Source organism: Ambystoma mexicanum, chromosome 1q (assembly GCF_040938575.1).
Source record: "Ambystoma mexicanum isolate Mex_15411 chromosome 1q, UKY_AmexF1_1, whole genome shotgun sequence".
NCBI classification, from domain to species: Eukaryota; Metazoa; Chordata; class Amphibia; order Caudata; family Ambystomatidae; genus Ambystoma; species Ambystoma mexicanum.
Genome location: NC_090922.1, coordinates 393,839,890 through 393,863,243, shown reverse-complemented (window position 1 = coordinate 393,863,243; position 23,354 = coordinate 393,839,890). Strand labels below are relative to the sequence as shown.

The window sequence follows — 23,354 nt, the reverse complement described above, 5'->3', positions numbered from 1 at the left end:
GCCTTCCCAACCTGCCCGCTGTAGAATTTCCAGGCATTAAACTTTACGCTCTTTTAAAGTCTGATTAATTAAAGGCACTTAATAATGTCAGTAATTGTGCATATGGGTGGCGTACAAAACAGAACTGAAGCCAACAAGCGCTGCACGTGGTACATATGCTCGACACTGTCGTCAACCGAGATGGAAGCCCTTGGGACATCTGGTCGACTGTGTCACGCACCGCACCCTCTGCCGAGAAGAAACATTTTCTGAAGCAGCTGAAGCTGGAAACAAAGATATCATAAGATGAGGAATGCGTGGGTGGAACATCCAATCCAAAGAGCGTTACCACAGGTAAGTAACTTGTTTTACTCCCTTCCCCACCGCCCTCAATCCCAAACAAAGTTGAGAAACCCTCACCCTCCCTCACTGACAACCCTAAACCATCAATGTATTCTTCCCACCACAAACAACCAACAACAAACAAAGCTGTATTGTGGGCAACTCCTTTGGAGCGTGCGCATGGTCGCCAATGATCCACCCAGCAAGTAAGATACCAAGTTCCAGCATCGGTAAGATTCTGTCCTACCACCCATGCCAATATCAAAAGCTTAAACTATAGAAAGTAGTGCTGTCATGGGCCTGAGTCCTAGAAGGATCCAAAACCTCAGCCCATCCATCATATCTAAGGCTGATCCAGGAACTCTCCTCTCATAATTCCATAATTCTCCCTCTCCTCTTCCTGGACATCACCAGACCAGGACCATTTAACAGTAACATGTCTTAAGTGTATAGTTTGGAGGGTCCACCAGTCCTCCCCAATCCTGGCTATTTGTGTGGTCGTTTTGAGACAAAATCACTGGCTGCCTCAGGAGTGGTCAAGAAAAATGTCTTTCTTATGTGGACTCAAAGCTTAGCTTGTTAGAGCATAGACCACTGTGCCAGGGGCAGGGACAGGTTGGGGCGGGGGGAGGTTCCCCTTCACAACCTGGGGTAGGCAGCTCACTAAAACAAAAGTCAGAATTAGATCTGCAGCAGATATGTCAAGTGGGAGTTCGGGTGGGGGGCAGGCCCCAAAACACTGAAACCCCCCCCCCAGGTTCCAAAAATGTTGCTGATGGTACCACTATTTCTCTTGCAATGCCTCCCAGTTGCTGGCCACAGTTGTCTTTGTTGTTTCGGACCTGAAAGAGAGGTCACAAAGCCAAATAGCCCTCTAACTGGTATTTGTCAAAAAAGACACCACACAGCGCGATTGTGGTATGGCAAATGCAAGGCAACCCTGTTTATTGCAATAGACTCGGGAGAAAAAGCAATATTAAAAGCCACGCTCTCATTCCAACATTGTCCAACTTTTGAACAGACAACAGAATTTTATATAAAACAAATGAGTCATTCTGATCCCATCATGATCACTGATTTATTAACACCTATCGCTCCTGGTCATTGGCTTCCTCTACTAAGCTACATATAGACTCCTACAGATCCCCAACTGGGATGCTGGAAATGCATTGGCGGGACAGGGCCTCCATGTCCCTGTCCTGTAATCACTTATCATGTGTGTTGTGTTGTTTTCTGCACAGGAGTCCATGTGGGACTCCTGGCAGTGCAGCTCTTTCTCTTTTTGGTTGTGGTAAACAAAGACCCTTGAGATAACCGTATGGCACCCATGGGTGGGGGTACACTCTTTTACCACTAGGGTATGTTTTTGGGCACATGTGTATGGCCCTCAGAACAGGGTATGGGCTGGTGGCAGCTCCATGCTGAATTTGACAGGTGCTCAGAGTATCCTCCATTTTGGAATACCCAGGCCCTGCCATAGGAATCAGTGGATTCCTGATTTACCTTGTTTGCCCAAAGTCCTGGGAAGCCCTGACTCTGTCCCTTCCCCTGACTCGCTGTTGGGTGAAAGTTCCATATATGGTATTGTGGGGAAGTCCAGGCCAGACTGGCTGGAGCCTTCCCAGTGACTGTATGTTGTGGGTATACCCTTGGGGTGGGACCTGGGTGAACAAATTGTGTGACCAGTATGCACTTAATGTTATGGATGTCTGGTATTTGTGTGTGTGACACAAAAGAATGAGACGGCCCTGCCCGACTGACATGAATGCAGTGCTGTGTGCTGAAAGTCTAGGTGCTTGCCCCAATCCACATTCCTTGTTATTGGTGGAAGTGAATGGCTTGAATGCACTGTGAGCCTGATTGGCTGCCTGCCTGCATGAATGCCCTTCTGAATGATTGGCCACCTGAGCCTGTGAATGAGACAGATCAGTATATCTGGAGAACTCTCACTTACCAGAATTGTTCAGAAGCTGAAGTTGAAACTTGAAGCTGCTTATCTTTGAAGCCCACTGGAAGAAGAATTTCTGCTGCTTTCCTTCACCAATCTGAAAGCTGCTGTGCCTGTCAAGGACTGATCCAAGAGAGGACCTGTTTAGGAGACCTCTCCTTGAGCTACGAGGGAACATCGTGCAGAAGCTGATCTTCATCAAGGCGTCCTGGAAGTCGGTCCCAAACGGCTTTCGAACGGATGTTGGGTCCGCCGAGAAACACTGAAGTAAAGCACCAGGATGTCAAGGTCGTCGACGACCATCACAGTCGACCAAGATTTTGAGTACTGCTGTAACCTCTTTGACCGGAGCCGCAACACTCCATTGTCTAAAGAACATTTGAAAGAAGGGCTCCCTTGCCATCACCGTTGACCGCTTTGTCCCGCCGGAGAAAGTTGAGGTCGTTAACGAACCGAGGAGAATCCGCCGGTGGGTTTCCCGCCACCTGAAGTCCACAAACAGGCTAACGGAGATCCGTAAGCCAGCTGTGGTCGAGTCCCGATTGTCAATGCCGACAACCAGACGCCCTTGCTGGACCTATGTTCTTCATCGATCTGCTTTGCAGCAACAAACTCTTGTCATCGAGGTGCACCGCACGCCCAATTGTTTAACCCAATTTTTCTTCCTTCCTATGACTAGTGTTGATTCACTTTACTATCCGATTTGTAAGCCATTGAGATTGTCAGTAGTTGGTACATTTTAAAGGAGTCAAGAGTTCACTGTGGTACCACATAGACATTGTCCATATTTACCATATTAGAATAACCAGAGTACAAAGTGTTATTGATTGTGTATATATATTGAACCTTATTTATGTAAAGAACTGTTTTATCACCTAACATAGTGTGTGGACATTCCTTTGTGGGGTCTTGAGGACTACACAGTACTTAAGAACCAGCCTGCATCACCTCCCGAGAGCTTAAGCCTTCATTACTCGTCCATAGCTACCCTATAGAGAATCTTGGCTGGGGTGCTCTGTGCTTCTACTCTGACATATAGAGGGCAGGAGTACAGAAACCCCCCTCCAGTCTTTACAGCAACCATTGATTGGTCACCCTTATCTAAGATCCCACCCATAAAAGGTGTGCTACTCATCATATCTGAATATTTATTGGTAGGCCCTAAATTACTTCTGCAGTGAAAAAGACATGAGCTCCTCAGTTACCAGGCGTCACACTGTCCATGAACTGGCTGCATGCTGATATGTTTATGTAGATAAGAGAGAGTGGGAGAGAGAGCAAGTGTATCGCCTTGTTTTAATTAAATCACATAGCCCATGTTATCGCCCCTGCATGTTGTAGCTGAGTCTCAAGACTTGTTCTCGCAACGATGATCACGCCATCCTGTTCTTGACACATTTATGAATTGCTATTTTTTTAGTCATTCTGCTTTTACCCTGCTAAGGTCTCATTGCGGCAATTCATTGTTTTTTTAGTCGCATTTTGCGTTCCTCTGTCACGCCTTAGGCTGATCGCAGAGGCATTAATCTGGCAACTCCTTCTGACTTCCTGGGATGTCCAGTTCATCCCATAAACTTGAAACGGTCTGCCATGTCTTTGTAACTTAATTTACCTCGACAGATGGATGCCCACATTAGTACCTTGTTCCGCTATGCAACCCTCCCTACGAACCCTTGGGCTATGACATTCCTTTGAGGTAGCTACCATCTAGCCGGCTACAGCATTTTCCCTGAATTAACTGTATTTGTTCAAGCATGCTTAACTGGGCTTGTCCCTTAAAGACGTAAAGCTCAATTATCTGCTGCTGGTGCAATCTAAAATGGCAACTGCTTGTCACATTCTGTTCCTCTGCAGGACACATTTTCTCTGCTTTTATTTGCTATCTACCGAGTCCTGGTGCATACCTGGCACATGATATATCTTCCTATGGGTAAACTGCAACCTCATCCTACCTATTAGCCATGCTGCGCTCTACTTGTGTAGTGAGACCCTATCCTGGGTACACGCCTCCCTGTCACCTGGTCTATTCTACTTAAAAGCACACTAATTGTGCAAGCTAATGCCGTATCTGTCCCTACTTGGGTAGCAAAACAAACTATTCTTTGTGCCAGCTGCATTTCCACAAGGATTTAAAGTGCAGTTTCAAATGTGTCCTTTCTGATTTTATAATTTAATTTCTTCTGAGGAAGGCAGGGGGGCACGTGCTCTCTAGTCAACAGTTGCCCCACTACAGAACCACAACTCCCAGAATCCCTTTGGGATTAGTTGAGAAGACCCGGAAGCTGCCATAAAGATGATCCTTAAGCCTTCACCACAACCTCACATCAGACAATACTGCTGAGAAGCTCAGAAACAACCAAAACAGCAAGACATTGAATGTCCAGATGCACAGCACAACAGAGCAACAGCAGGAGAAAAATCAAAGACTTTTTTTAAAACTGTGCATGAAAAGGGGAGGGGCTTAGAGGGTTTTTTAAAGCCTCTCATGTGGGTCCTGGGGAAAGTGCAGGCACTGATTAGTGCAGAGTGTCAGGTGATGTCATGATCTCTGCTTCCAAAAGATCAGGACTTACCCGAATCCCTTGGAAGCAGACCCATAACCCCGGTTCCGAGTGCCAGCCAGTCCCAATTGGGACCTTTTGGACCCTGTCCTGGCGCCAGTGGCACCAGGCTCATAAAGATGCCCAGTCCCAGCGCTGGAAGCGCCGGGCTCATAATGCTTGGGTGGACTTATCTGCAGCAGACCATGCTGCTTACTTACCTGCCAGTTGAGCCCCTGATCCTCTTCTGTTTGGGACTACTTTTCCTGTTGGGTGGGGCAGGAGCCACTCCCTAGGTTCAGAACACTGGAACTCTTCTGGAAAGCAGGAACTCTTTTCTCACCTAGGCGAGGCTGTGGAAGGAGACACCTAAGCACTACAGGAGGCTATTTAAACCACACCCGATGGATGAATCTTGCTTTGCGTTATTCTGCATTCTCTGGAGCAGAACGCTCATCGTGTCTTCTGCTTCTGATCCTGGGCCTAAGGGAACAAAGGCTTACCATCCTGGAATCCAGTCTTCAGCAGCACCTGTAAAGACAAAAAAAGAACAGGTTAGCACTACGGTCTTCAGTGGCACCGCATCTCTTACCTGGTCCATCGGCTGTCACCAACGCCTCGCGCTGCATTCCGGCATCTGAAAGACAAAGGCTTACCTACTCTTCGCATGCTCCGGAGGTCTTCGCACTGCATTCCGGCATCTGAAAGACAAAAGCTTACCAGCTCTTCGCACGCTCCGGAGGCCTTCGGCGCTGCATCCCGCATCTGAAAGACAAAAGAAGGTGCGTTTAAAGACATTGGGCAACTTAATTACTCACGTGCCATTATTCCTTCCCACGCCGAATCCAGTGCGTATTCCAGCACCCTTCAGCTTCTCTAAAGCTCCAAACTTGTACCTGCAAGATAAAAGGGACAGTTAGTGCGCATCGTGAAGCAGAATACAAGCGCTTACTTACGTGCTTCCAGGCGCTTCTATTCCTCACGCGGGTTCGATCCTCAACTCTCATCAGCCCGCCATCCGCCATCGCCGGAACCCTGCAAAACAAGAGATATCATTACAAAAGACTTTTAAGACATTTGAAGTGCCCAGAACTTACCGTTCGTGCAGTTAACGATGGACAGCAGTCCTCTGAGGTCAAGAGGCCTGCACCCTTATCCAGTGAAGAAACTGGTTACGGCACCCTGCCCCGAGGCAGATGGAGAGCTCGGCGTTCACTTAACTAAGGTGAGGGCGTTAACCTTTGGGGTTCTACAGGAGAAGAGAAAGGGAGGAGGAGAGAGGCACCCAATAACCCCAGTTCATTAATCCCATATTTTCTATCTGCAGACATCTTACTCTTCGAGTCAGACATACAGTGCACAGAGGTCCAGCCCAAAGAGCCAACCGTGTGTTACACATCACCTTTGAAGATACGGCATTCACCCAGTCAAGACCGGTGCCTCTGCGGGAATCAGGTGAGCGTTACAGAACGCAAAGCCCACCGCAAAACTCCCACGCCATGGAAACCTCGGATACCGACCAGCTAGCCCAGTTACTTGGGGAACTAAGAGCAGAAGTGCATGCAGCCCGTCAGGAAACGAATGCTCTAAGAAGGGAACTGATTATTTCCAAAGAGCGAACAGACGATCTCGCTAGACAATTGCTACAGTCACAAGCCAGACAAATTCCGTTACCCGCATCAGGGGCAAATCTTCCTTCAACATCTTCTACGAACCAAGTGCTGATCAACCTACCTAGGAATGTACCTCTGGCTCCGCCCGAACGATTTTCTGGTGACCCAAAGAGGTTTGCAGTATTTATTAATCAGTGCCGGTTGCACTTCTTATGCCAGCCAGCAGCCTTTCCAAGTGATCAAGCTAAGGTAGCTTTCGTGCTTTCGTACCTTAGTGGCAATGCGGCAGACTGGTCGATCCCTCCTAGTTAATCAAGATGATCCGGTTCTCCATGATTTTCAGCTCAGTATGGAAAAACTGTTTGCAAGACATTCACAGGGGCAGGCCTTGGACAATGAGCTCCTTTCATTGCGACAGGGTAATCAAGACCTTTTGGCTTATATTGCGTCTTTCAACAGACTGATAGTGGAAACTCGATGGCCTGAGGACAAAAGGATTACGCTGTTTTATAGAGGTCTACGTGGAGAGCTCAAAGATGTGTTAGCCCAAGTAGTGAATCCCCCGCAAGACTGTTCGGACTATATTGACTTAGTCGTTCAAATTGACCACAGACTGCAGAACAGGAAGGCCGATCGTTCCAAGTTTGATGCTCGAGTATTTTCCAAACCACCAACTCCTACCAAAGGGGTAGACTCCGGGGAACCCATGCAAATAGGGGGCCTGAAAGGACCACTAACACAAAAGGAGCGGGAAAGGAGAAAACAGCTGCAATTATGCCTCTATTTCAGAAACTCGGGGCACTTTCTTCGAGACTGTCCGGTGAAACCAGCCAAGAAGGCAGTAGGAGCTGCCGTTACCAGGGTCACAAACTCTGAGCAGGGAAACGACCTTGCCAGACAAGAATAGAGGTCCTCTTGCCGAGCGTTAAAACCAGTTCCGTGACCTCGCATTTCGTGATACCTATGGTCCTCATTAGCCCTGAACATCCAGATCGATTACATGCGATTGAAGCTTACGTCGACAGCGGTGCCATCGGCAATTATGTGGATCATGAAATGGTTTTGAGGATGAATCTGACTCTTTGTCCAAAGGCTGTAAAGGACGTCATTAGACGTCCAGAATTCTAGGTGTAATCGCAACACAATCCATAGAGGAAGTTAAGGATAAAGCCAGGCTACTGGTAACTCCAGCAGACATACAGAATTGGCATCTGCAGGGAAAGGACTTTATGGTGAAGGACAACCTATTATATTTCCAAGAACGGTTATACCTGCCCAGCACAGATTTACAGAAAAAGGTAATCTCTTGTTATCACGATTCTTTAATGGAAGGACATCCCGGTATGACCAAGACCTCGGAAAAGATCAAGCGCTACTTCTGGTGGTCGTCTTGGAAAAAATATATCAGAGACTTTATAATGTCCTGTGGAGTATGCGCCCAAAACAAGAGTCAAAAGGAAAAACCAGCCGGCCTCTTACGCCCTATTGACATCCCACCTCGCCCTTGGCATACGCTTTCTATGGACTTCATCACCGATCTACCTCCATGCTCCGGATACAATACGATCCTAGTAATCGTGGACCTATTCTCCAAGATGGCGCATTTCATTCCACTCGAAGGCTTACCAACAGGAGCAACTCTGGCCCGAGAATTTCTCGAAAACATCGTCCGACTGCACGGTTTTCCTTCAGTTCTCATTTCGGATCGAGGTAGTCAATTTATTTCTCATTTTTGGCAAAGTTGCTGTCGGTCAGCTCAAATTGATGTGAGACTTTCGACCAGCCACCACCCTCAAACCAACGGACAAACCGAGAGGACCAATCAAACTCTGGAACAGTATTTACGCTGCATGCTACAACAAACTGACAAAAACTTGGAAAGATATCCTTTGGATAGCCGAATATGCCTACAATAACTCTGTCCACTCGGGAACTGGGAAGACCCCGTTTTTTCTTTTATACGGTAGTCACCCTCGAACCTCGGAGTTGGATCCACTCCAAGATCTTGGAACACCAGCAGTAGACCACCTGCATTCTACAATCACTCAAGCCTTTAAGGAAGCCGTTTCTCACCTTCAAAGGGCTAAAGAACAATACAAGAGAGGAGCAGACCAACATCGGAAGGAAGCCCCCCAATATCAAGTAGGAGATCAAGTCTGGTTATCCACCAAATATCTACCTCTAAAAGGACCACGCACATTCAACCCAAGATACCTTGGTCCCTATTCCATCACTACCATAGTAAATCCAGTAGCGGTCAAGTTGGACTTGCCCCCCTCACATGAAGATACATCCGGTCTTCCACGTCTCTCTATTAAAACCCGTGCAACCTCAAACCCGACTAACTACATCTCCAAAACCTATTCTAGTTGATGGAGAACTCGAGTTTGAAGTCAAAAGCATCCTGGATTCCAAGATCTCCAAATCTAAACTATTTTACCTGATTGACTGGAAAGGCTACGGTCCCCAAGAAAGATCCTGGGAACCTGCAGAATATGTCCACGCCCCTCGTCTAATCAAAAGATTTCATTGAACATTTCCTAACAAGCCCAAACCCCCGGAGAAGCCCGGTTTGGGAGGGGCCTTGAGGGGGGGGGGGTACTGTCATGATCTCTGCTTCCAAAAGATCAGGACTTACCCGAATCCCTTGGAAGCAGACCCATAACCGCGGTTCCGAGTGCCAGCCAGTCCCAATTGGGACCTTTTGGACCCTGTCCTGGCGCCAGTGGCACCAGGCTCATAAAGATGCCCAGTCCCAGCGCTGGAAGCGCCAGGCTCATAATGCTTGGGTGGACTTACTTGCAGCAGACCATGCTGCTTACTTACCTGCCAGTTGAGCCCCTGATCCTCTTTTGTTTGGGACTACTTTTCCTGTTGGGTGGGGCAGGAGCCACTCCCTAGGTTCAGAACACTGGAACTCTTCTGGAAAGCAGGAACTCTTTTCTCACCTAGGCGAGGCTGTGGAAGGAGACATCTAAGCACTACAGGAGGCTATTTAAACCACACCCGATGGATGAATCTTGCTTTGCGTTATTCTCCATTCTCTGCAGCAGAACGCTCATCGTGTCTTCTGCTTCTGATCCTGGGCCTAAGGGAACAAAGGCTTACCATCCTGGAATCCAGTCTTCAGCAGCACCTGTAAAGACAAAGAAAGAACAGGTTAGCACTACGGTCTTCAGTGGCAGCGCATCTCTTACCTGGTCCATCGGCTGTCACCAACGCCTCGCGCTGCATTCCGGCATCTGAAAGACAAAGGCTTACCTTCTCTTCGCATGCTCCGGAGGTCTTCGCACTGCATTCCGGCATCTGAAAGACAAAAGCTTACCAGCTCTTCGCACGCTCCGGAGGCCTTCGGCGCTGCATCCCGCATCTGAAAGACAAAAGAAGGTGCGTTTAAAGACATTGGGCAACTTAATTACTCACGTGCCATTACTCCTTCCCACGCCGAATCCAGTCGGTATTCCAGCACCCTTCAGCTTCTCTAAAGCTCCGAACTTGTACCTGCAAGATAAAAGGGACAGTTAGTGCGCATCGTGAAGCAGACTACAAGCGCTTACTTACGTGCTTCCAGGCGCTTCTATTCCTCACGCGGGTTCGATCCTCAACTCTCATCAGCCCGCCATCCGCCCTCGCCGGAACCCTGCAAAACAAGAGATATCATTACAAAAGACTTTTAAGACATTTGAAGTGCCCAGAACTTACCGTTCGTGCAGTTAACGACGGATAGCAGTCCTCTGAGGTCAAGAGGCCTGCACCCTTATCCAGTGAAGAAACTGGTTACGGCACCCTGCCCCCAGGCAGATGGAGAGCTCGGCGTTCACTTACCTAAGGTGAGGGCGTTAACCTTTGGGGTTCTACAGGAGAAGAGAAAGGGAGGAGGAGAGAGGCACCCAATAACCCCAGTTCATTAATCCCATATTTTCTATCTGCAGACATCTTACTCTTCGAGTCAGACATACAGTGCACAGAGGTCCAGCCCAAAGAGCCAACCGTGTGTTACACATCACCTTTGAAGATACGGCATTCACCCAGTCAAGACCGGCGCCTCTGCGGGAATCAGGTGAGCGTTACAGGTGAGTGCTGCTGCCAATGGGGTGGTGGGTGACTGAGAAAGTCACTAAACCACCAGCTCCACAGTACAAAAAGTGACAGAAGGAAAAGCTGCATATGGATTGTACGGGAGAGGTCTCAGTAGGAGCTGAAGATGAACTGGGAGACCAAGTAGAGGACGGACCATGGAGCGCAGTGTTGGAAAGTTGGTGGCAGAGTTTAGCTAGGGTACAAGAGGGAGTGGTGCCAGTTGGGTATAGGGTGTATAGGTGGTAGATAGAGAAAGGTAAATGTAGTGTGGGAGATTGGACTATGGGAGTGGAGTAATAGTACTAGTAGTTAGTGTGAGGGGGTGAGTGTTGGGAGAGAGAGAGGCTAGTAGAGGAAGTGTAGGAGTGGGGTTTTAGGAGAAGTGTGTAGGAGAGAAGTAGAGAGGGTGCGAGAATATGGAGAGCAGAAGGGTGAACAGGGCACCATATTCCCAAGTTAGTGGAGAGGAGAGCAGTACTAGTGCAGAGGGGAGTGGTGGTGCTAATAGTAGGACGGATGAGTAACATCAAACAGTGGAAGCGAGCATTGGAAGAATGGATGTCAATGGAGGGAAGTGAGGAGAAGGCCGATTAGTAGTAGTAGTGGTAGTTTGGGGGAGAGTAGCAGTAGTGCAGAGAAAAGGGAATAGTAGTGTGACAAAGGTAGATAAGTAGTAGAATGGAGAGGAAGCGAGTGGTAGGAAGGCAGATAGTAACATTGGAGGGTGGAGGTAGGTGATAGGAAACAAACATCAGAAAGACAGAGAACAAGGACATGGAGAAGTGAGATGGTGGGTGGAGTTGGACAGAGGAGAGTAGTCAGAGAAAGGGGGTCATAGAAAGACAGAGGGCGGAAGATCAAACTTCACACATACACCACCCTATTAAAATTAACATTCCCTCATAAGGGCTGGTTTCACCCTGTTGTGTTTTCCTCGATATACTGGGGGCACCACTTGTTAGTGGGCTTTTTATCACAAGAGTTAAGACTTGGTTCTCCCCTCTATTCCCCTACTGAATATGGACTTTCAAGGTTGCTACATCATAAGACTAATTTATTGCTCTAGGTTGCGGATATACACTTTTGGTGCTTCCTACTTTCTTTTACCTTTTTGTATTGTTTTTTACAAGGTTGAAATAAACAAAAAACTATTTCTAAAACTAACATCATCGGTAGTCCAAATAAGAAGTCCCTAAGAGAGTTTTACACCCGCTATTCTGGGAGCCATATGCATTGAGACCAGCTTCTAGACAGAAGGGGTTACCAAGCTGTAGCACTAACCTGTACTTAGAAATGCCTGGGCTAGGGCGGGAATCCCATGGGAGACGAGAAAGAGGGATGACCCTAGTGCCACTTCCCAAACCCCTTTTCCAGTTGGTGCACCAAACTGACCCACCTGCTTCTTTTTCCGTGCTGAATAATCTACCCACAGCTTTTACCCCTTTTTGAGAGATCTTTAATAAAACCTGTGAAATGTCCTGGTGACTCTGAATTATTCAGGCCATCTGCGATACTACCTAATGTTCATACTTTAAGCCATCACTTGACATTCATACAGGTTTTCTTAGAATCCTGCACCGTGCTGTAAAGTCCAGGAAGATATAGATCACGTCCCCATCATATAACAGAATGCCCAGTTCTCGAGACAGACTAAGATTTGTATCTCTAAAATTAGGTAGCCTTCTAATGATCAGGCAAGGGGACTGCTGGACGCATATCTAGGCAAAATGGCACCATGGGCTCCTTCAACCACAAATATTGGGGAAATTCCATTGCATCGAAAATGTCCTTAGAGTGCCTCCACATGAGATTCCATGGAACAAATGTGGTGGCAGATTCTCGTACGCCTACTTTTCGGACGTTTTTCCACCATGAGTGGCTCTCCAACTGTAAGATGTCGGCAGGCATAGAGAGTGACAGGGTCAGGGACCCGACTCTGTCAAGGGGAGATGCCCCCCCCTTTCAACTTAATGTTGGGGAGGTGACGTGGTCTCGCTCCTTCACTGTTCTCTGTCTGTCTGAGCAGATGCTCCCTTCGCGCTTGTTCCCAGTGGGGTTTTGGCAGCAGCTCCACGTCTCACTGTGGCTCGGGCTGGTATACAGTCTTTTCATCGCAAAAAGATTCATAGACTCTTTTTCCATCGAAATGTATTCATAGAAATGTTTTTCCATCTAAATGAATATTCATTGAATCAAACATAGCTTAAAATGCTTTTTTCAAACAATTCTTTACTTTTAAATATAATATAAAAAATATATGTATGTTTGTTTGGGTTGGGGAAAGGGTACAATTTTGAAAACGTGGGTTAAACACCAGACAAGTTAGAGGGAGCTGTCCAGTGCTGAAATACAATGTAACTGTATTGAATCGATTTCAGCACTAGACAGCTCCCTCTGACTTGTGTAGTATTAGCGAGCTATTTCAGGACTGTGGACTTTTATTTTATTGGGAGGGGCACTCCCCCTATTAAAAAATAAAATAAGTGTCAAGTGCATGTGACACTACACAAGTTAGCGGGAGCTGTCGAGTGCTGGATTACATTGTTACTTTTTGTACTTGATTTCAGTACTGGATTGCTCCCTGTCACGTTATAACGTTATGCATGTTTCAGCGACTTGCCTTGCAAAAAATGTAAAGTGTTTATATAACGAAACTATTTGATGAAAGGTGTTTGATGTATAAACACTTTCCTATTTATGTATGGCAATTCAATGAAACATCTTTCAATAAAAAAGATTTGATGTAGCATCACCTCGATGTACATCTTTCGATGCAAAGAAATGTAACCGCTCGGGCCATGACAGCTTGGAGTACAGTGTGGCAGCACCAGCAGCTCTCGTCTCTGGCGGGTACACTGACTCCGCCTCTCCATCTTGTGACTCTGGCGGGGACGGGGCAGGCATCACAGCAGCATCTCACGCCTGCGTAAGGGAAGTGAAGGACGCGTGACGCCTGCGGAAATTGACGGCTCCCATGACACAGCAAATGTATGACCCAGCTTGAATGAAGGCAGGTCTCCCTCGCACCAGGTGCCAGGTGAAGGCGTCCCTTACCAGGAAAAGGTGACAATCCATGAATCCCTCAAGGTGGCCAAGCACCAGGACTGGTGCAGGGACGTGTACACCCTCTAGGGCAGTGGTGCACAACATACGGCCTGTGGTCCTAACGTGGCCTTTCAAGACATTATTTATGGCCTGCTGTCACCTCAGTTTAATTATCAAGTATTGCATGCCCTGAAGTCGGTTTTTGTCTTTCCATCATATCGTCTATTTAAAACCTGTGTTAAGCCCCATAAAATTAAAGTGGTAATGCAGTGTATCATCGGGGTTATCATTTTTTTTTAAAGGGCAATAAATAAAAATGACCCTTCAAAACCCATGTGTTATATTTTTTAAGTAACATCTGTGCACCAACACCCCTATCACCTGCTCATGCCCATAGGCAGTCCGGCCCACTGTATGAGACTTGTGTGGTACATTCGACCCTCCAGGGAAATCGGCTGTGCTCCCCTGCTCTAGGGGAACCCGGATCCGGAGATGGGAAGTCCCTGAACTATGCGGGCAGCCATGGCGGCCTCGCCATGCCCTGAAAGAGGGCGGGGCAGGGCTTCTGGGGAAATTCAGAAAGGGAAGGCAAAAGGCGGTTCCCAATTGGCTGGGGTGAACTAGTTGACCAATAGGGAGGGGGAAGACCAGGTGGGGATAATGCCTGATGCTATCAGACAGAAAGGGGAGGATGATAAAAGGCAGGTAAACTAAACAGAAGGTGAGTTAAGTTTCTTGTCATTTCAGCAAGAGGAGGGAGATGAAGCAGGCATGGTGGAGCATGCCTGGGCCTATTAGACAAAGAGCCTGGAAGAAGAAAAACCAAGAGAAGGCGGCGAAAGAGAGAGGTTGTAATTCTTTAATTGTGGCTATCTTGCATACAATAAAATAAAAAAGTTCCAAAAGTCGTGTGGAGTGATAATTTCTGACCCAAAATCTTACGGTGGCTTCCAGGTCTCTCCGCTGAGCCTGCTGCGCCGGATCTTTCTCCTCTTCTGTGGCTTGTTTGCCTGGTATTCTGCTGGCTTCACTATGGGCCGCAGCACAAAGTCTGGTGCTGGCTCATCGCTCCAGGCCAGGAGGGAGGATAACACATATCCCTATTTAGGAATTGTTTGTCCTCTAAGAGGGTGGTCACCCCCAGTGGGATCCTGCTTGCCCTGTCCCAAAGGGGATGTTGAGTCTAGCAGGCTCACCGCCTTAGTCCCAAAAGGGATGGATTCCCTGGATTCGTCACAATACCCTGTTAGTTGTGTATTGGAATAAGACACTAGAGTAAATGCGCCCACGAACCAGGCTTGCAAGCCTCCCTAATCTTCATGCAGATATACTTGTTCATTTCTACCAGCACCGCTGAGAGCACAAGTTTTTGTCACATTGACCCTGCCTGCCGATGTATATCTGTGGAACTCTGGTCTGGAGTCCATGTTGAAGCTTGCATAACCTGTGTGTGCTTACTCTGGGCTTCTTTTTCACATATGGACCCACTGACTGCTTTGTTAGCTGCCAAACTGCGAATCGACCCCTTTTCTCCAGGACTATTCTCTTCTGTAGATTAATATTAGAACTTAGCGTCCAAACCAAATGCCTCACTCTCCAGCCTTTCATACTTCTGCAACAAAGCCCTTTTGCCCAGAAAGGGAATTATTTGCAAGAAGCCAGGTGCTACCTTTACTTTGGACTCCAATAAGTTAGAGTGAGCTCTGGGGATCCTCCATTTACCACCTGCAGTGGTTCTGTCATGAGGTCGGTTGCATCCTCTGACCCCCAAGAACCCTAGCCCTCATTTTGGAGTAATTAACTGAGGAATGTGTCACAGAAACCTCCTAGATGTTTCCAAAACATTTGTTTTGTTGTGTTCCTTTCCTAATGTGGTTTTGCGTGCCTAGTGTACAGAGAAAGCATTATAACATGTTGATTTGTCAGAAATCCAATTATTGGGGACATAAACAACTGAAGGGCTCAAATATCCAGATAACGCATTCTAAAGCTGCTAAAACATTTAAAAGACTGCATACACGTGTGCTGTTTCTGTGTTTCCTCTTAATAGCAACAGTAGTGTCAGTGTTTGGCAATTTATTTTATTTAATGCATTGAGTTCAAGTCACGCAATTGCCTCTACCCTGGCTTTGAATTAGTATTACCTGCATTGGCTACCAGGAACTGTTCCCTCATAACTTTGTGTTTTATGTCTGCGCGCGTTGTATACAAATATTCTTAATTTTTGCCAACTACAACTTTTAATGTAACATGTCTAGTTCAGTGAATAGGGAAGTCAGAAATACATCAGTCAGGGTTGCTGAAGATATCCCTGCCTTATGGTAATAAGAACAATGAAAACAAGAAGGAGAGTGCATAGACGACATCATTTTGGACCACTTGGTGGTAAATATTCAAACTTCACTGTTATCTCATCTCCACAATGCAAATTTTGAGTCCAGTGGTATAGGAGACCCCAATCACTGTTTTCTTTAAAACGTCTACAACTTGAACAGAAACGTGGGACAGTAGTTTTTATCATAGTAACATGACTGTTGCTTTTGGCTTCAGACCATTTTGATCATGTTTTAATGATGCAACTAGTTTAATCTTGGAACACATGAATATCAGAATTTATTAGAAATAAAGCCATTTTGCTAGTGGCAGTTATGGAGTTCAATCCTTTTCCTCCATTTCATTATGGGGGTGGAAATATAAGCGCACTCAACTACTGAACTAACCAATGAAGTATAGATTATTTGTCAGTGGTGTAGTGTTAGCAATTTATGTTGCTTTGGTGTACTACCTGCCAGTTGTTTTACTCCCTTTAGATGGTCCATTCCTGAGCTGTTTTCCTGTCTATCTTGCAGAGAAAGCATCATTGAAACACTGAAGGGACATATAGGAGATATGGAGCATTCTGCAGAACTACAGAGAAGTCAGATGCAAAGGATGGAACAGGAGTATGAAGACTCTCTGCTGCAACTTCGAGAACAGCAGGCAACAGGTCAGAGGTATAGTTACTAAAACACTTCCTACATATAAGAAGCCAGGTGTTTTCTATGCTGTTAGTTGCAAAAAAACACAATGCCATTTGCAATATCAGTCAATTCTGTTTTATCATTTCAAAAAGGTAGAAGTGTCAGCATTGTTACTAGTTGTTACCACAAACGTCTGATGTACTTTATCCATAAGTACAGGTTGGTGGGATTGTATGGTGTAAAGAGTGAGGTGTCAGGATGAAACTCTGACACATGTTAGACATGGTTTTGGCGAAATACTTTCATTGATAAATGTAAAGGTGTTGGGAAAATGCCTTGCTGTCCCTGCACTAGAGGGGTTTCCCTACCTAAACTCAAAACTAAGGTTCTGTCAGCTTCAGAATGTCTAAAACGAAACCGTCCTGTGTTCAAAGTACTATTCTGACACTCACATTCTAAGGCTATTAATTCTAAAGTGAAAAGGATAATGTCTTTGGCCTTCAGTGTTTTAGAAATGTTCAAATGGGCAAAGCAATAAGTAACTCCCAACATAAAGTCTCTCAAGGATATTGCTCCTTACTCCAACGAGTGTCTCCCTTCTCTTGGATACTTCTTCGTGTATTATTAACAATGACAGTTTTTGTCTTTTCTTTTTATAAATACCAAAACTCTAACACAATGTCTTTTGAGTTGTAAGCCTGGGGTACTCTTCTGCCAGGGTTTGTCTGCTCCCTTATATTCTGTATAATACTGCCCCTTTTCTAGTCCTTTTGTTTTTCCTCAGGATCTTTTTATTCTTGGTCATTACAATTCTGATCCTGAAATTTCTTTTCAGGATTTTTTCAGCTTTGAAACCTTTATTGTGTCTGCCTAGTATCCCTTTCTGCCAGGCCTTTTTTTTGCAACTTGTATTTATTAGTTTTACATAAATAAAGCAGGGTATACAACATTAAAACATTATAACTTTCCCTTCTCCCTCCTCTCTCCCTCCCTTCGGATCCGATGAGTCATATTGTCCCGTGTTCTTGTTATGCGTTGAAAAGGTCTGATACTTTGATATTATGGGGGCACCATTGTTCCATGAAGTCTGACTGGAGATATTGTAAAGTCCCTTCCCACTCTTTAACAAATTTATCTCCAGTGCCTTGAATTTTGTGGGTGATTTTCTCCATTGTTATATGGGTCCAAACCTTCTGTAGCCATGTATAGATCAGGAGGGTATTCTTATTTTTCCAATTTTGTGCTATGGTGGTCCATGCCGCTATAAGTAGTCCCATAAAGCTTCTCCATTGTGATTTGCTGTATAGCCTTGCAGTATCATCTCTTATTCCGCAGAGCCACACCTCTTCCCCCATCAACCCCACCTCTGGGAACATTTTGCCCATTTCGATTTTCACTTCTTCCAAAAAGGGTATTATGCCTTTGCAGTCCCACCATATGTGTCTCCATGTTCCCACTTTGTTACAACCTCTCCAGAATTGGTTTGTTGTGCTTGGGTACATTGAGTGGAGCCTCTCTGTAGTGTAATGCCACTGAGTCATAATTTTGATCCACATCTCCCTGGTTTGTGCCGAGCGGGTCATTCTGGGGATCTGTTTCCATAGGTCTTCCCATTGTCCCTTCGTTGGTTCCTCCCCTAAAGTTTTGCCCCATTTAATTCTGTATGACCATTTAATGCTTTCCCCTTGCGAGTTTATGTATTTGTACAGAGTTGAGACCCACTTTTTTCCCCTGTGTTGGAGATGATGTATGTCTCGAATCCTGTAAGTTCCCTGGTTGCTGCCTCAGTGATGACCGGGGAGTTTAGCCAGTGTTTTAGCTGCTCGTATCTATATCTGTTTGGGGATATTCATGCCTACAAAGCAGGATTCAAGGGAAATGATTTCCTTATCTGTGAACATCTCGCCTATTTTAGTAATGCCCACCTTTTCCCAGTTATCATATGCCCCTTTTTCCATCCCCAGTGGAAATTGTGGATTTCTGCAAATGGGCGTATAGGGTCCTAATGCCGTGGTCATTATGCCTTTCCGTGTTTGGTGGTTCCATGCTTCCAAGGTGGTCTTCATAATTTCACTTATTCCTAAGTTTTCATGTCTGTGTTGCCTCTGTTTCCAGAGGAGTTCTACCAGTGGGGTCCTCGCTACTGCTCGGTCTTGTTTGGCCCATATCTGCTGCGGATTCTCCCCCACCCATTCCCTCAGGACTTTAAGCTGTGCTGCGTGGTAGAATTTTTTGAAATGGGGGAGCGCCATCCCTCCTTCTCTGGTTGGGGCTGTGAGAACTATCCTGGCTATTCTAGGCGTTTTCCCCTTCCATACAAAGGACGATACTACTTTTGTTAATATTTTGAAGGACGTGTCTGGGACACCTACCGGGAGAGCCTGAAAATAATAGAGAACCTTTGGGAGAATGGTCATCTTGACAGATTGAATTCTACCCCACCAGGAAATCAGTAGTGGGTTCCATCTGCCTAATTCCCTCCGGATGTTTGTAATTAGTGGCGGGTTGTTTTCCCCGTAGAATTGCCCTATTTTTTGGGGTACAATTATTCCCAGATACTTTATACCTCTCTGTACGATCTTAAGGTCCAGTAGTTTTGCTTCCCTTTCTATGTTTGCTCTATCCCCAGCCAGAATCAGGATCTCTGATTTTTTCCTATTCATTTTTAGGCCAGAGATGGCCCCGTAATTTTCCAGTTCTCTCACTGCAGCTGATAATGAGGACTCTGGGTCCTCTAGGGTTATTAACATATCATCTGCATACGCGATCACTTTGTGTTGCTGACCTGCCATATCTATCCCTTTTATGCGTATTGATTCCCGTATTTTAATTAGGAGGGGTTCTAAGAACAGGGCATACAGCAGTGGTGAAAGGGGGCATCCCTGTTTCGTTCCTCTCGATATCTTCACCGTGTTCGTAACCTCTCCGTTAATGACTATTCTACTGGATGGGGTATTGTAATTCGCTCTAATGTATGCAATATATTGGTCCCCGAACCCCATTCGCTCCAGAATTTTGAAAAAAATTGACCACTCCACCCTGTCAAAAGCTTTCTCAGCGTCTACCGACAGTAGTATCGCTGGGGTGTGGGTTATACCTATTTTTTCCACTAAATGGGCTAGCCGCCTTGTGTTATCGTGGGTCTGTCTGCCGGGAATAAAGCCTGATTGATCTTCACTAATCAGTTTTGGGAGGAGCGGGGATAATCGTGTTGCCAGAATTTTCGTATATATTTTTACATCTAGATTAATTAGGGAGATTGGTCTATATGATGCTGGGCTATTTGGGTCTTTACCTGGTTTGTGGAACAGCAGTACCTTCGCTTCATTCATGGTAGGGGTCACATTACCGCAATTCTTGAAGGAGTTCAGGAGCCTCGTTAGGATCGGGGTCAGGATGTCTGCATATTTTTTATAAAATGGAGCCGTAAACCCATCTGGGCCTGGGGCTTTATTACTCGGAAGTCCTTTTATGGCTTTACTGACTTCCTCTTCACTGATAGGGGTCTCTAGCGATTGTTTGTCCTCTTCTGAAATTTTTGGGAGCTTAAGGGCTTCTAGGTATGAGACTTGGGCGTTTGCATCAGATAATTCTGTGGAGTAGAGAGTTTGATAGTATTGCCTCAATGCTTTTTTCTCGGTTGTCGTCGCCAGTGCCCAAATATTGTATCCTTTTATCCCTATTTTCTGTTTATCCCTTCTTCTAATATGGGTTTCCTGGAGAAGTAGTATATCCGCATTCCCCCTATTGAACTGTTTCTCCAGCTTCGCCCTTTTTGTTGGATGATTCATGCCTCTAATATTGTAGGACAATATGCGCATCATCCCAATTGCGTTATGATTAAGTGCCGTTGCATCGGGTCCCCTTCTGTTCTTGTTTCATTCCTTTGGTCCCTCCGATCCCTTCCCCTCCCTTGAACTACCCCAACCCCCCAACTTTGAACATTAAACCAACCGAACTGTCCCCCGAGTAGGGCAAGGGTTCCTATTGATGCCAGGGCGTTGCGCCCTTTGCTCCCTGCCCTCCATACCCTCGGGGGGTCTGTTATGGGGAGTCCTAGACCCCATTGACCCATTGGTCTTCGCCGAGTCCCAGACCGTCGGTTCTAAACCCGACCGCCATCTGTGAGTTGTCCGTTCCGCTCCGCCCTCCTCCCTCACCCGACCGTGTTTCAACTGCTACCTTTCCGTGTCCGTTCCCCAACATTGAGTCTTCCTGGGTTCTTCATGTTACTTTTCTCCGGGTCTCCCTCCCTGCGTTTGCCTTCTTTTGCGTGTTTGTTTCCCAGCCCATTGGTCTTCCCTTCGATCTCTCTTGTTTGAGGTCTCCCCCCGTTCCATCTCTTCATCCTGGAGGCCCATAGTGCTAAGGCCTTCCTCCACCGTAGTTACTCTTCTGTGCTTTCCTTCCCACGTAAATAGCAGGCCAAATGGGAAGGTCCATTTGTAACGGATTTGTTTTTCTACCAATACTTTCACCAGTGGGGACATTGCTCTTCTTTTTTGGAGGGTTATTAGAGCAAGGTCCTGATACAATTGGATGTCTTGCCCATTCATTTTGATATGCTCCATTTCCCTGGCTCTTCTGAGGATCTGTTCTTTCTGCGGGTAAGAGGAGAGAGCCACCAGGACATCGCGTGGTCTTTCTCCTGGGGCCCCAGATCTTTTTGGTCCTACCCTGTGGATTCTGTCTACTCCGATTTCATCCGTGTCTTATGTTCCCAGTATGTCTCGGAAAACCTCCTTTACCGCTTCTTTCAGGTCTTTGTCTAGCACTGTTTCTGCCATGTTCTTGATTCGAATGTTGGAGCGTCTAGAGCGGTTCTCCAAATCCTCACATTGTATCTCTAAGTTGTGAGTGAGTGTCACCAGGTGCTCTTGCGTTTCGCTTGTTTGTCTCGTGTCTTCTTCAAGACTTTGCACAGTTCTTTCCACTCTGTCAGTTCTTTCTTCTAGGTTGTTAATATCTATTCTCATGTCTTGAACCACTTGTTTCATTTCATTCTTCATGGTTGCAAATTGTTCTTGAACTGTAGACATGAATTTTTCTTGTAGGTCCATGAACCAGGTTTGCATGTCCTCCCTGGTCAAAGGTTGTTGTTGCTGGGATAATGATTCTGCCTCCCCCATGGGTTCTCCCTGGGTTCTCCCTCTCGGTTGCGATGTCCCCTCTGTTGACCACATTTGCAGTATATCCGCGCCTTGTTTTGCAGGTTGGGGGGTCTGTTGGATGGGGTTCCCTTTTCCTTTTGCTCTAGACATGGTAGAGTGTTCCGTCCGCTTGTCTATGGGGGCTTCTGCGCCCTCGTGCAGCCCTCAGGTGGGCCCTCTACCCGTTCCTGTCCTCTGAAATGTTCTTGTGCACGTGGGGTTCTTGCTTTAGGAGGTCGCGATGTCTGTCTTTCTGCTTCTCCCCCCTTCGTCTCTCTGTGCCAATATGCTGAAGGCCGTTGCGTGTTTTCCCTTAATCGGATTCCCCCACGGTTGCGGGGAGGGAGGCCTCTCCTTGAATCTGACCTGCATGCGGGGGGGTCTTGCGTAGTGTATTTTTTTTTCCCTTTTTCTTTCTCCCCCTTTTATTTTTTATATGTCCAAATTGCTTATGTGCTTTTTGGGTCCCCCCCCCTCTGGGGTAACTGAGCGTGGGTGAGTGTTTAATTTTCTCCCCCCGGTTGGCTCACCTTCGCTTCTTCATGCGCATGTTTCAGGGCGGCCCCCGCTTCTCCTCTCCAGCGGTCCGCCCTGATCGCGCTGTCTTCTCTTGGAGCCTCGCCACTTCCCTGGTCGCAGCTACTGTGCTCTCCACCGCCCCCGATCTCCCGATGCCAGGTGGGATGGGGGGGGTGATCCCTCCACTCGGGGTTCCACTGAGCCCCCGATCCAGCCTCCTCGCTGGCCGCCGCCTCACGGTCTCCTTGTGCCGTGCCGTGTGATTCTCTGAGGCACGGGAGAGTCTCCTTCGGCTCTGATGGGGGAGGGGCCGGGCTGCTTTCTCCTCGTACTGTCCCTGCGCCCGCTCCGCTGCGGCGCCGGTTCTTCGCTGGGGAGGGATCTGGGGGGGGGACTATTGGCGGTCGGGGGGGTGGAGGGACGGTCCGTCACGGCTTCGGTCGTGCTAAATTTTGGCGGCCTGGGCGGAGCGCGGTTTAGCTGCGTCTCCTCACCCCAGCGGCCATCTTGGAATACATCTCTGCCAGGCCTTTTGTATTTACAATCATCCACTTCTAATTGTCTGGTATGTTTTCTTGCCAGGGCTTCTATTCATACACTTGCAGTTCCACGGTATACTCTTCCTGCCAGGACCTCTGCTGTTCACCCACTTGTAATTGCCTGGTATTCTCTCCTGCCAGGGGGCTTCCTGTATTTCCACACTTGTGCTTGCCTGGTATACTCTCCTGCCAGGGATTCTTGTATTCACAAACTTGTCTGTACTTCCACTCTTGACAATTCACTACATTAGCCCTTCTGGCTAATTCATTCTGTCCATGATGTATTACCTAGTTAGTATTTTGCTCACGCTTCCACTCTTGGTAATCTATGCTGACTTGCTACTGTTTCTTATATGTATATTTCAAACATATGGGCAAACTTCAAAGGTTCCCTTCTTTAAATGATCCACTTCCACTTTCTCTCTTTCGGACTTACCAAACGGCTTTCTTTCTCTGTTCTGTTTTGTTCAATTACTCGCATGCAGCACACTCACCAATATGCCCCATGTTTCCTTCATCCCAGTGTGGGCTCAGTGATTCTTCAAGGCGTTCTTGGTCCTTCTCGCAGCCTCCCCAAAACGGTCTTCGGGTGATTTCTTCGTTGCACAGTTCAGCTTCCCATGCCACTGCTTCCCGTGG

At 46.8% G+C, this 23,354-nt stretch overlaps 1 protein-coding gene across 2 annotated transcripts in view; it reads left to right on the top strand.

Moving 5' to 3' along the window:
• Positions 1-23,354, top strand: part of RPGRIP1L (RPGRIP1 like) — a 1,574,704-nt gene that overhangs the window by 489,096 nt on the left and 1,062,254 nt on the right. For both annotated transcript variants that reach the window (XM_069639571.1, XM_069639577.1), the window contains exon 7: positions 16,397-16,540. In XM_069639571.1, coding sequence (XP_069495672.1) covers positions 16,397-16,540 — 144 coding nt within the window. The remainder of the gene's footprint in view (positions 1-16,396; positions 16,541-23,354) is intronic.